The 9,964-nt window shown below is 60.1% G+C and overlaps 1 protein-coding gene across 4 annotated transcripts in view; it reads left to right on the plus strand.

Moving 5' to 3' along the window:
• SEMA3F (semaphorin 3F) overlaps positions 1-9,964 on the plus strand; it is a 28,009-nt gene continuing 18,045 nt past the window's right edge. For 2 of the 4 annotated variants that reach the window (XM_015587198.2, XM_015587199.2), the window contains exons 1-2: positions 1-53; positions 4,049-4,208. In XM_015587198.2, the coding sequence (XP_015442684.1) occupies positions 4,097-4,208 (112 nt within the window). In that variant the 5' untranslated portion in view covers positions 1-53; positions 4,049-4,096. Of the gene's footprint in view, positions 54-1,548; positions 1,701-3,143; positions 3,399-4,048; positions 4,209-9,964 lie in introns of those variants that run through there. The other 2 variants (XM_025044807.1, XM_006909120.3) reach the window with 2 other exon arrangements.

Consider the following 9,964-nt stretch of genomic DNA (forward strand, 5'->3'; position numbering starts at 1 on the left):
CTCTGCCGCCGCCACCGCCGCCCGTGAGCCCAGGCCCCGCCGCCGCGGAAGAGGTGAGTGCGACAGGAATCGGCAGGGAGCGGGCAGGCGGCCGGGCCACCCCGCGATCCCGCTGGGACCCGCGGCACTGCAACTCTACGGAAGTGTGCGGGGCGCGGGGCTTGGAGAGCCAGGAGGCTCTCCGCGGACGCAGGCACCACAGGACTAGAGTGGGCGCTGTACCTGTCCGGTCTGTCCCGACCCTTTGCATCAGTGCGACAGGGGAATGTGTGGATGATGTGGCCTGCGGGGTCACCAGTGTGCAAAGGAACTTTTTCCCGTAAGGTTCGGAATGGGTGGGTGTTCCTTTACACCCCCACTCCGACGTTCTGGAGCGGGAGTCCGATGCCCCTTCTGGCACAGCATAGCTCTCTCCCACTAGCGCCTCAGGCAGCGCTCTTCCCGGGTAGGTGCGCCCGCCCTGCCTCAGTGTCCCGATCTGACGATCGTCTGCTGGAAAGGAAGCGCTATCCTGGCTGCCCCCACGTGGAGAGTCTCCCGGATCCGCAGGGCAGGAGGACCGCCAGCCCCCAGGCTTTTCTCCCAGCACTGTCCCAGCCCCCTGACCCCCCAGCTATTAGCTAGGGTTTGCTTTTCCCGCAGGGAGCCTTGCTCATTTAGGGGCCCTGCTGTATGTGGGGTGTAGGTGAGCTGAGAGAGCCTGCAATCAAGCCCCCATTTGGGCAGGCCGGGGCCCCAACGGTGAAGTAGTCAGGGGACACTAGGAGCTTGGTGGGCTCTCCTAGAGCAGGTGGGACCAGAGAGTGTCAAGGTGGCCCAGGAATGAGGCAGAGATGGCAGGAGAGGTCATCTGGAGCTAGGGCTGGGGGCCTGGCTGGATAAATAACTTCTCATTCTTGAGATAACTGTCTTGTGAACACCATGCCTCCTGGGCGTGGGAGCAAACTGAAGGCGCTGGTGGGTCTGCCCTGGAGCTGGGCCAGGTTAGGGGTTCCTGTCCTTCTGAATTCACCCAGATCGCCTCCCAGAAGCCCCTGTCCTATTTGCAGAGATAGAGAAATTGCACCCAGAGGTTGGGAAGCTCATCCCAGCCCAGGGGGTTGTTTGAAGCTGGGACTTTATCCCAGGCTGCAAAGGGAGTGTGCCAGGACCCATGGCGTAAGGTGTCCTGGAAGGCGAGGGCACTGGGCAAGCCTACCCCTGCTGCTGCACCTCAGTTCTGAAGGAGCCAGGTCCGGAAGTGCTGGTGGGGGAGAGGAGACCAGCAGCCCAGCCTCAGGCTCCCCCTGCTCTGCTAAGCATACCTTGAGGGGGAGGCTAGAACCGAGCCCAGGTGACCTTGACTGGGAAACCCCAACCGTGAAAGTGGGGGTTTCAATCCTAGCTCTGCTGGGGTGCTCTGCTTCCTGGTCCATGGGGTGTTGGGGGAAGGGGAAAGCCAAGGAGCCTGGAAGGAGCTCTGGCCTTGGAGGGGGAGTGTCGGAGGAGCCGGGTAGGGGGTGGGGTGCTGTTAATAATTTCCTCCCCATGTTCCCCCACAGCCCTTTCTGCCTTTCTTCCATCCAGGCAGTTCTCAGCTCAGAGGAGCCAACCTCCCTTCCCCGAGGCAGGCTGTTCACCCCCCTCACCCCCACTCTACGCCTGGGAGGTCTGGAGCAGGCTGGACAATTCGACCACCTAGCCCCCTACCCCGCCCCCAGGTGCCTCCGGACCCCCTCGATCGACCACCCCTTCCCTGCACCCTTTGCCAGCCCCAGCTCCTCGGTTCTTTGTTTGAGCGTCTCTCCTCCGTCCCTCCCTCTCTCCTCCCTCTCTCCTCCTCCCTCCCGCCTGCCTCCCTCCCTTGCTCCCTCCCACCAGCCTTCTTTCCTTCCTTCTCTGCTCTCCTCCTGGTGGGCTCCCAGGTGGCGGTGGCTGTTCCTTCTCTGTCCACCCACCTGGGCTCGCCGACTGGGGACTTCTCTGAGGCCGGGGCTGAGTGGATGCATCTGGGGGCTTGCAGGGGGGGGAGCAAGTACAGAAATTTCCTCCCCTGCCCTCCCTCTGTCCTCCTCCTCTCCTTTCCTCCATCCCCCAGGCTGCGAAAGAGGGGGCTTGGACTGGGGCCTGAGGCTCCAACAGACTTGAACATTCCTCATTCGCACCTTTAAAGGGCCAGAGCATTGTTGGAGGTCTCTGCAGGGGCCCATTAGGGTAAGGCCCTCCACCTGCCAGAGCACCCTGGAGGACTCCAACACTGTCCTTGGTGACCCTGACCTTGTCACCGTGAAAATGGATGCAGGAGAAAGGGGGTCACGGGGAGGGGGGAAGCGAGTCAACCTGAGCCCCCTGATACGTAGGATCAAAGCTCTCTGAGGGACCCAGACTGCATCTTGCTCTCCCTAGGCCAGGACAGCATCTCCCAGCTTCCTCGGGCCCCACCCCACTAGCAGGTCAAGTTCTTGAGCAAACACATGCCTGTGAGGACGTGTGTGGGCATGCAGACGTGCGTGTGCATCCAGAACTGTTAGTGGGGGCCTCCCAGGTGTACCCCGAGGGTGATGGTGGCTGCACGGCCCTTTCTCCCACCCGCCCCCCTCAACAGAACCTGCCATTCAGTCAGCACCAGCTTGGTGCCCCAGCAGACAGGGGGAGGGGCTGGTTCTGATCCTCCCCTCCCCCAGCCAGCCTCCCCAGAAGGGAGCATCTGTGATGAGAGGTGTGTCAGGCACTCAGGAGAGGGTGTTCCCACAGAGGGCACCACGTGGGGAATGGGCGAGGGGGCCGAAGCTGCGCTTCCTGCCCGAGGAGCCATGAGCGGCTTGCCCTGGCAGAAAAGGCAAGGGTTCTGGGAAGATGGGTCTGGGGAGGGCCCCGGGGTCTGTCAAGCAGGGCCCGACAGTCGGATGTGGAGTTTGGGCCTCGCCCCAGCACCCGTCAGCCGGTGCAGGGCACTCACAGGCATAGTACCCCTCGCCCTGCCCCAGCGTCCTAGAATTGGCCTGGGGTCCTGCCTCCCATGGGAGAAGGGAGTGAGTAGCTAGGGCAGGGCAGATCCGGGGGGGACGGGGCTCGCGTCGTCATTCTCGGTGCCCCCACCGCCAGTGCATCTGGGTGGGGGTGTTGGGAGTTGGCGCTGGCTTTTGCCGGGAGGGAGCAATATGTTGCGACAACTGCTGCTGAGATGCGTTTACCCAACAGCCAGGCTGCCTGGGGAGACAATATTTGAAAAACAGTATCGAAACTTGGACCCGCCGGGGGTGTGGGCGTTCTGCGGGGGAGACTGCAGACCCACGCAGGCCCCCGCCGGCCATCTTACCCCCCTTCTTTACCCTCTAGAGGCAGAGCCGGAACTTTTCCTGGCAGGAAGTCCTTCCCCGTATCTGACCTGGATCCCTCCTGCTGTGATCTCAGTAAAAGTAGACTCCGCCATCCTTTGCCTCTCCTTTTCTGGCTGCCGCCTCTCTTTCACTTTAGGCTCTATCTACGTGTGTCTCATTCATCCTCCGCTCTCTCCCGTGCGCCCCACCCCAATAATCAGATCCAGATTGCCCTGTACTGGGAGGAGAGGTTTTGCTGGAGCAGGCGGGGCTCGACTCACCCCTTTCCCCCATTCCTTGAGGTGTGAGAGGGAAGAGGCAGTCCATTTGGTTGGGGTGGATGCAAGGAAGAGAGCCTGTTGGGAATGGAGAGGGCTGTAGGATCCCCCGCTCGAGCTGGGCTCTGTGAATGGAATTCAGGATGCTGGGGGCCGAAGGTTGGGGGCGGTGAGTCTCCAACGTTCCCTGTTGGCTCTGCTGACCCCAGGCTGCACCTGGTTGCTTGGTCTTCAGGCCTATTGGTTACACCTCCCCAGACAAAGGCAGGGACGAGAAAGTATGTGAGGATTGCACACTGGGGCATTCGTGGCCCCGGGCTGAGGGTGTGAGCAAAGAGACACCCATCATCCTCTTTGTTCAGCTAGGGAAACTGAGGTACCTCGGGCAGAATTACACAAGGGAAATAACGTGGGTAGGGCGGGACTCCCCTATCTGCCTCACACATTCCAATCTTGGTTCCCCCTGTCCAGGTGTCCAGACAGCAGAGCCTGCTTCCTGGGCCCTAGGCCCCTCCCACAATGCCTATCGCTGGTCTTCTCCTCTGGGCTTCCCTACTGACTGGGGCCTGGCCAGCCACGCCCACCCAGGACCACCTCCTGGCCACGCCCCGGCTCCGGCTCTCCTTCAAAGGTAAGAGGCCACCTTGCTGTTCCCAGCGTCATCCTCTGTGCCCGGCACTTGGCCCCGTTGTACAAGAGGGAGAGGAGAGGTCAGGGCCAAAAAGGTCCCCCTGGGTGTGTACATGGTGGGTGCAGGGGAGGTGGTGACCTGCTGGGAAGGCTGGAGACTGGGCCACTCAGACATTTCGGAGAAGGGCCCTGAGTCTGGACCCCTTCTAGACTCAGAGGAGAGGTCTCAGCTGGGTGGCCTCGGGTCTGCGGAGCATCTCCCTCTGTGTGAAAATCGAGAGGATGGGACTGAACTGCTTCTCCTTTCAGACTCGCATTTGCAGAAGCCCTTCCTTACTGCTGCTCTGCTTCTGGTCTTGCCCTGGGCGGTCCCCGGGGTGGAGGGTCAGACCATCCTGCAGACACTGAGGCCTCAGGAAGCTGGAGGAGCAGGACCTGCTCCACGGGGGCGTGGGTACTTGCAGAACCTGCTGGGGGTCTCTGGGTGGGAGAGGTTCCCAGGACTTGGGGAGGCTGCTGTGACTGGAGGGTAGGCCGCCCGGTGAGTTCTGGGAGAGCACACGCTGTGGGACAAGCCTGAGCTCCCCAGCGAGCACTTGGCCTTGGAAGTCCCCGAAAGGTTTTAACGACGGGTTAGGGTCTGCAGAGTGAGAGGCTGATCCCCGAGCTCTATCACCTTAGCACCTAACCTCCTGGGCGCATGGAACACATACCTAGCTGTCCAGGTGGCGCACTCACTAGCCACTCCTCAAAGGTGTGTGTGATCCAAAGGGTCTGCCCTCAGCCCAGGGTAAGGGGCAGTGGTCACGCTGGGACCTGGGGGGACCTGGGGTCACTGCTGGGTTCTCAGCCTTTGCCCTCCTGTAGCCCGAGGTCACTTCGTTCAGCTGCTTGCCCTGGGTGGGGCCGACTCAGCCCTGGCTGGCTAGGTTTCCGGGCACACATATTGGGGTGAAAGGCTGGGCTGACCTCTTTCCTTCCTCAGGCTTGGCCAAGGCCCAGCCCCCACCTCACCAAGTTCCCATGTTCCCCTGGCCTCATCCCGCCCCTGCAACTTGATGGGGGCGTGGGGCTTGAATTTCTAAGGATGTGCTGAGAAGGAGTCTTGTTCTGGGCCTGAGAAGTGAGCAGAAGAGTGAGTCCATCTGGTTTGTAAAGGCAGCCCCCCTCTCTTAGGCCTGGAAGATGGAATATTTATCCGTCTGATACCCCCGCCCTTCGCTGGCAGAGTTTCTCAGCAGATTAACAAATCTTGAAGGGCTTGATCCCCCCTCTTACCCACTTCCCAGCCTGGGGTGCAGGCGGGGGGAGTAGAGCATCCTCTCCCCCCATAGGAGGGTGGGGCTTAGTCTCCATGGCCCTGGGACCCTGGAGCCCAGACATCCACTCTGGATGTTATTTTCGTCACCACCCTGGAGACCCATGAGAGGAAGCAGTGGCACAAGACACAGAGAGGTCCTCTGTATGCTCCTTTTAAACCTTCTTGGACCTCCAGGAGCAAAGGCTTCTGTTCCAGTTTTCCAGAGAGAGAAACCGAGGCTCAGGCAAGGGCAGGGCCAAGGTCAGGCAGGAGGCAGAGGCGAGGCCAGAAATAGAACCCTGGTGTCCTGGCCTCCTCGACGCCTGACGCCCACATCAGTCAGGTCGATTCCCTCTCAATTAGCTCTGAAGCTGACACCCGCGGTGACTAAAAGCCCAACTCCTGGCAGGCAGCCTGTGGCTGTGCTGACTGCCCTGGCATCCCAGGGTGGGGCCGAGAGATACCTTGGGCCACCCCATCCCGGGGCCTCTGTGCCTTTGCATGCACGTGCAGGCTTTCCTGCCCCGAATGGCCTTTCTTGTTCCCCATTTGACCTCGTGTCTTAGTTTTATGCTTGGATGTCACTTAGTTTAGCAGATACTTGAGCACCTACTATGCACCAGGCCCTGTGCTGAGTACTGGGGACTCTGCAATGAACAACATCGGGTACTTAATGTCAAACTGGCTGAAAGACGATGGGACACCCAGTTAATCAGTGCCACCTGGGAGCCCAGCACTTACTGTGCACCAGGCCCTGTGCTGGGTGGCCTCGGCCAGGTCGTGTACACGAGGTGGCCCTCAGTGAGGAGTAAGCCTTCACCAGGTGTTTGTGGAGTGAGAACGGAGACCCAGGCCTGCGGAAGCTGGGATCCCACAGCCAGGTCAGGGACTGGGAAAGGGGTGGGGGTCTTCTTCAGGATACGCAAGACGGGCACAGAGAGGGTTGCTCTCAAGCATTGGTGGTCACTCTGGCTCCATGCCTCAGTTTCTCCATCTGTTCCTTGGATGGATATAGCAGCTGGTATTCTAGGCCTCAGGGACTCAGTCTAAGCTCATCCCCTCCCCTGCCTGCATCCTGCTGCGTGTGCTAGTTCCAGCCCGGTTGGACCAGAACTTCCAAGCCGGAGGTGCTGGCGTGAATGCCCATACTGCCCAGGGCAGATAAAGGAACAAAGGCAGGAACCGGGCTAGACTCGGGCTTGCTGCCTGCCCATCCGCCTGGGCACCCCAGCAAGACCTGAGAGTATAAGAGAGAAGAGACTCGGGGCTCCGTCAGAATGGGGGGATCCTATGGCCCGCCTCCTAAGCCTCCACAGCAGTACAGCCAAGGTCAGGCAGAAGTGAGGGGTCAAGTGGGGAAGATGGCCAGGAGCAGGCGAGGTATTATATTCATTGAGAGCTTGTGGGTGCTTGGGACTAGAGAGCCTGGACGCCAGGACCCTCTCTCCTCCACCCCTCCTTGTTTGGGCCTGGAGTCTCCTTAACCCCAGAGTCACCGGCCAAGTCTGGCGAAAAAAACTTCCCCTGTCCCAGAGGGCACCACCTCTGCCGAGTGCCCTGCCAGTCCTTTGTTCAGCTTGGGGAATGTTTACTTTTTCCCAGGAAGCCACCCACGATACACCCCTGCCGCCCGGCTGGCTTTGGCCAAGAGGTATTTGGTGCGGAAAAGGGGTCTCGTGATAACGTGAGGTGGCTGGGCTACTGAGGCCACTGAGGCAGGAGTACGGAGATGGAGCAGGTCATCTTGCCAAAGGAGGTCAGGAAAGATGCGAATAATAGGAATGACAGTCAGTGTCCCCGGCGATTACAAGTGGTTGTCCCTCCAAGGCCTGAGAAAGGGCCTCCCTGGTTTTCCTGCCCTGAATGGCCTTTCCTGTTCCCCATGTAATTCCTGGGTTGTCTCCAAGTCACTTAGGAGCAAGACTAAGATGGAGCCTGGCTCTGCATGATGTCTGAGGCTGTCCCAGGTCTGAGAGTGGACGGTAGGATGGGGCATGCAGACACAGCCCCGTCCCATGAGCTAGGGACAGAGTTCCAGGATCCCGCAGTGCTGGCTTTAGTCTTTCCAGCCTCATTTCCCAACGCAAAGGCTGGGGTTGCACTGGCAGCTTCTCATGCCCCAAGGGAGCTCCCTCCCTTCAGAGAAGGAAAACCAGCGTCCTGGAGAGGAAAGGGCTTCTGTGTCCAGAGCAGTCCTGGGGACTGACCGTCTGTGACTTGCGCGTAACTGGCTTGCTTGGTGGAGAAGGATGTTCTGCAGCTGGAGGGGGAGTGGGTGGGTGCTTCCCAGTCCCACCTGAGCCTCGCCTCTGAGCCTGGGGGGCTAATGGCAGTGCCACCACCTACATCATTTGCATGCAGCTTCAGAGAGCCAGTCTTCAGGTTTCCTTGTTAAGAAATGGTGAGATTTGGGGGTTAGGAGGGGTCACAGTGGGTGGGGTTGGGAGTAGGGGGTTGTGCAAGCCTTGATGAAGCTTGGCCCCACCCCCCAGGCCTGACTGCACAGGCCTGGGGGTGGGGCTGAGGAGCTACACAATCCTCCCTTGCCCCCCAGGGGCTCTCTGGCCAGCCAAACAGGCTTGGATCTTAAGACTGCAAGGGAGGAGGTGAGGAGCCCCCTGGAGTTTCAAGGACGGGGTGGCACCAGGGAGCTGGGCCGTGGTCGGGTTGCTCAGGTTGCTCGGACAGTTATAGGGGGATTTGGAGCTGTGAACCGGGATGGGTCTGAATTCCAGGATGAGCCAGGAGGAGGGAGGAAGGAAGACCCGACGTGTGAACTTGAGCCCAGATCTCTGCATTTGGGATCAGTTTTCCTGGAAATGGGAGCTGCCTCACTCCTGAGAGGCCACTTGGAAGCGTCCACTCTGGGAGTTGGGAAGTCCTGTGGGCTGGCTGCTGGCTCCTCAGCTGTCCAGAAATGGCCCTCGGAGAGAGTAGAGACAGGTCCTTGTGCTCGCAGACAACCTGCGTGAGGCCCAGTCCGAGTCAGCCAGGCCGGGGGGCTGGGGCCTTTAGCCATGGTCCTTCCTGGTCCAGCCAAGCTCAGGATGGGACCGCCACTGGCCGGGCCTCAGCAGCACAGGCCTTGTTTCTGGTTCCCTGGCACAATGCCCACCCCTCCCTCCCTGGCTCCAGCTTCCTTTGGCACCGAGTGAGGAGCTGGTGCATGCTCAAGGAGTAAATCATGTTCCTTGGCAGCCCCCGCTGCTTCGTAATCGTAAAGAATTTAAAGAGAAACCGCCAAGATAAAAATCGCATCCCAGCCCATAAAAGCATCTTTCACCCTGCGGCTTGGGAGGCAGCAGCCTCAGAGTGGGCTCCTGGCTGTCTGCACCTGTGTGTGTGTGCCCCCAACCCTATGACCCCTCCAGAGGTGGGGGGGAGGTGCCTTCAGAGCCAAGGGCACCTGGTTTCTGACTTCTGGGAGACCTCCAGCTCCTCCCCTAGCGCAGGAAGTGGGGCACTGAAATTTAGTGGAACACAGAGGTGGTGGTGATGGTGGTTGAAAGAACTGGCCCTGAAGGCAGACAAACCCCATTGTATCTTCGGCTGTGTGACCTTGAGGGGCCCTGGGCATTCCAAGGGCCCTGAGGGCTCAGGCTTGCATCCTGGCCGTGGGGTAGACCTTGAGGAGCGAAATCCCTCTGTGTGCCTACTCCCTTGTCTGTGAAATGGGGATGCGAATGGGACCAACCTCGTCGCGTTGACAGGAGGGTTGGCTTTGGGAGTACAGCCATGGCCATGGTGAAGAAGTCTCAGTAAGTAGGAGCTCCTCTGAGGATGGCAGACAGGTGGGGGCGATGCCTGAGGAGCCCTACCCTGCCTCACCCCTCCCTCTGGGTTTCTAACCTCTGGGGAGGAGGACGGTGTTTGGAACGGACTGCAGCAGGGGCCCTGAGTCCTGTAGGTGGAGCGGAGTGCAGAGGAGGAGAATGGCTACTGTGGGCAACCAGGCAGGCTTCGTGGAGGAGGCGCCATCTCAAACAGGAGAAGGGAGACTGTGGGAGAGGAAGAGCAGGAGCAGAGGCAGGGCGTGCGTGGCGTAGCACCCGGGGAAAGGGCAGAGTGCTGGGTAGAGTCTTGTTCTTGGTGCCAGGATGTGGCTTGCACTCTCTCTTTGTGATTTTTTAAGCTCTTTTTAATCCCAGCAGAGGTACCACGTACACATTATGGGGAAAATCCTATGACAGAGATGCGTTTGGGGAGGGGATGCCTTGGAGGGGTTGCTCCCCACGATCAGCTGCAGTGACCGCCCCCCACCCCCAGAACACTGTTCTGGTTCCTGCAGCTTGTGCTGGGGTGACCAGACCTGGGCTGCTCACTAGGGCATCTGCACACTGGGCTGAGAGCATACTGGCTTGACCTGGCCCGGCCTGGCCCGGCCCGGTGTGTCCTGGGAATCTGAGCCCTGCCTCAAGGGGGCCCTTGGCGCTTTGGAGAAGCAGAGAGGATTCCTG

The sequence above is a fragment of the Pteropus alecto genome, unplaced genomic scaffold, assembly GCF_000325575.1.
Source record: "Pteropus alecto unplaced genomic scaffold, ASM32557v1 scaffold53, whole genome shotgun sequence".
In the NCBI taxonomy this organism is placed as follows: domain Eukaryota; kingdom Metazoa; phylum Chordata; class Mammalia; order Chiroptera; family Pteropodidae; genus Pteropus; species Pteropus alecto.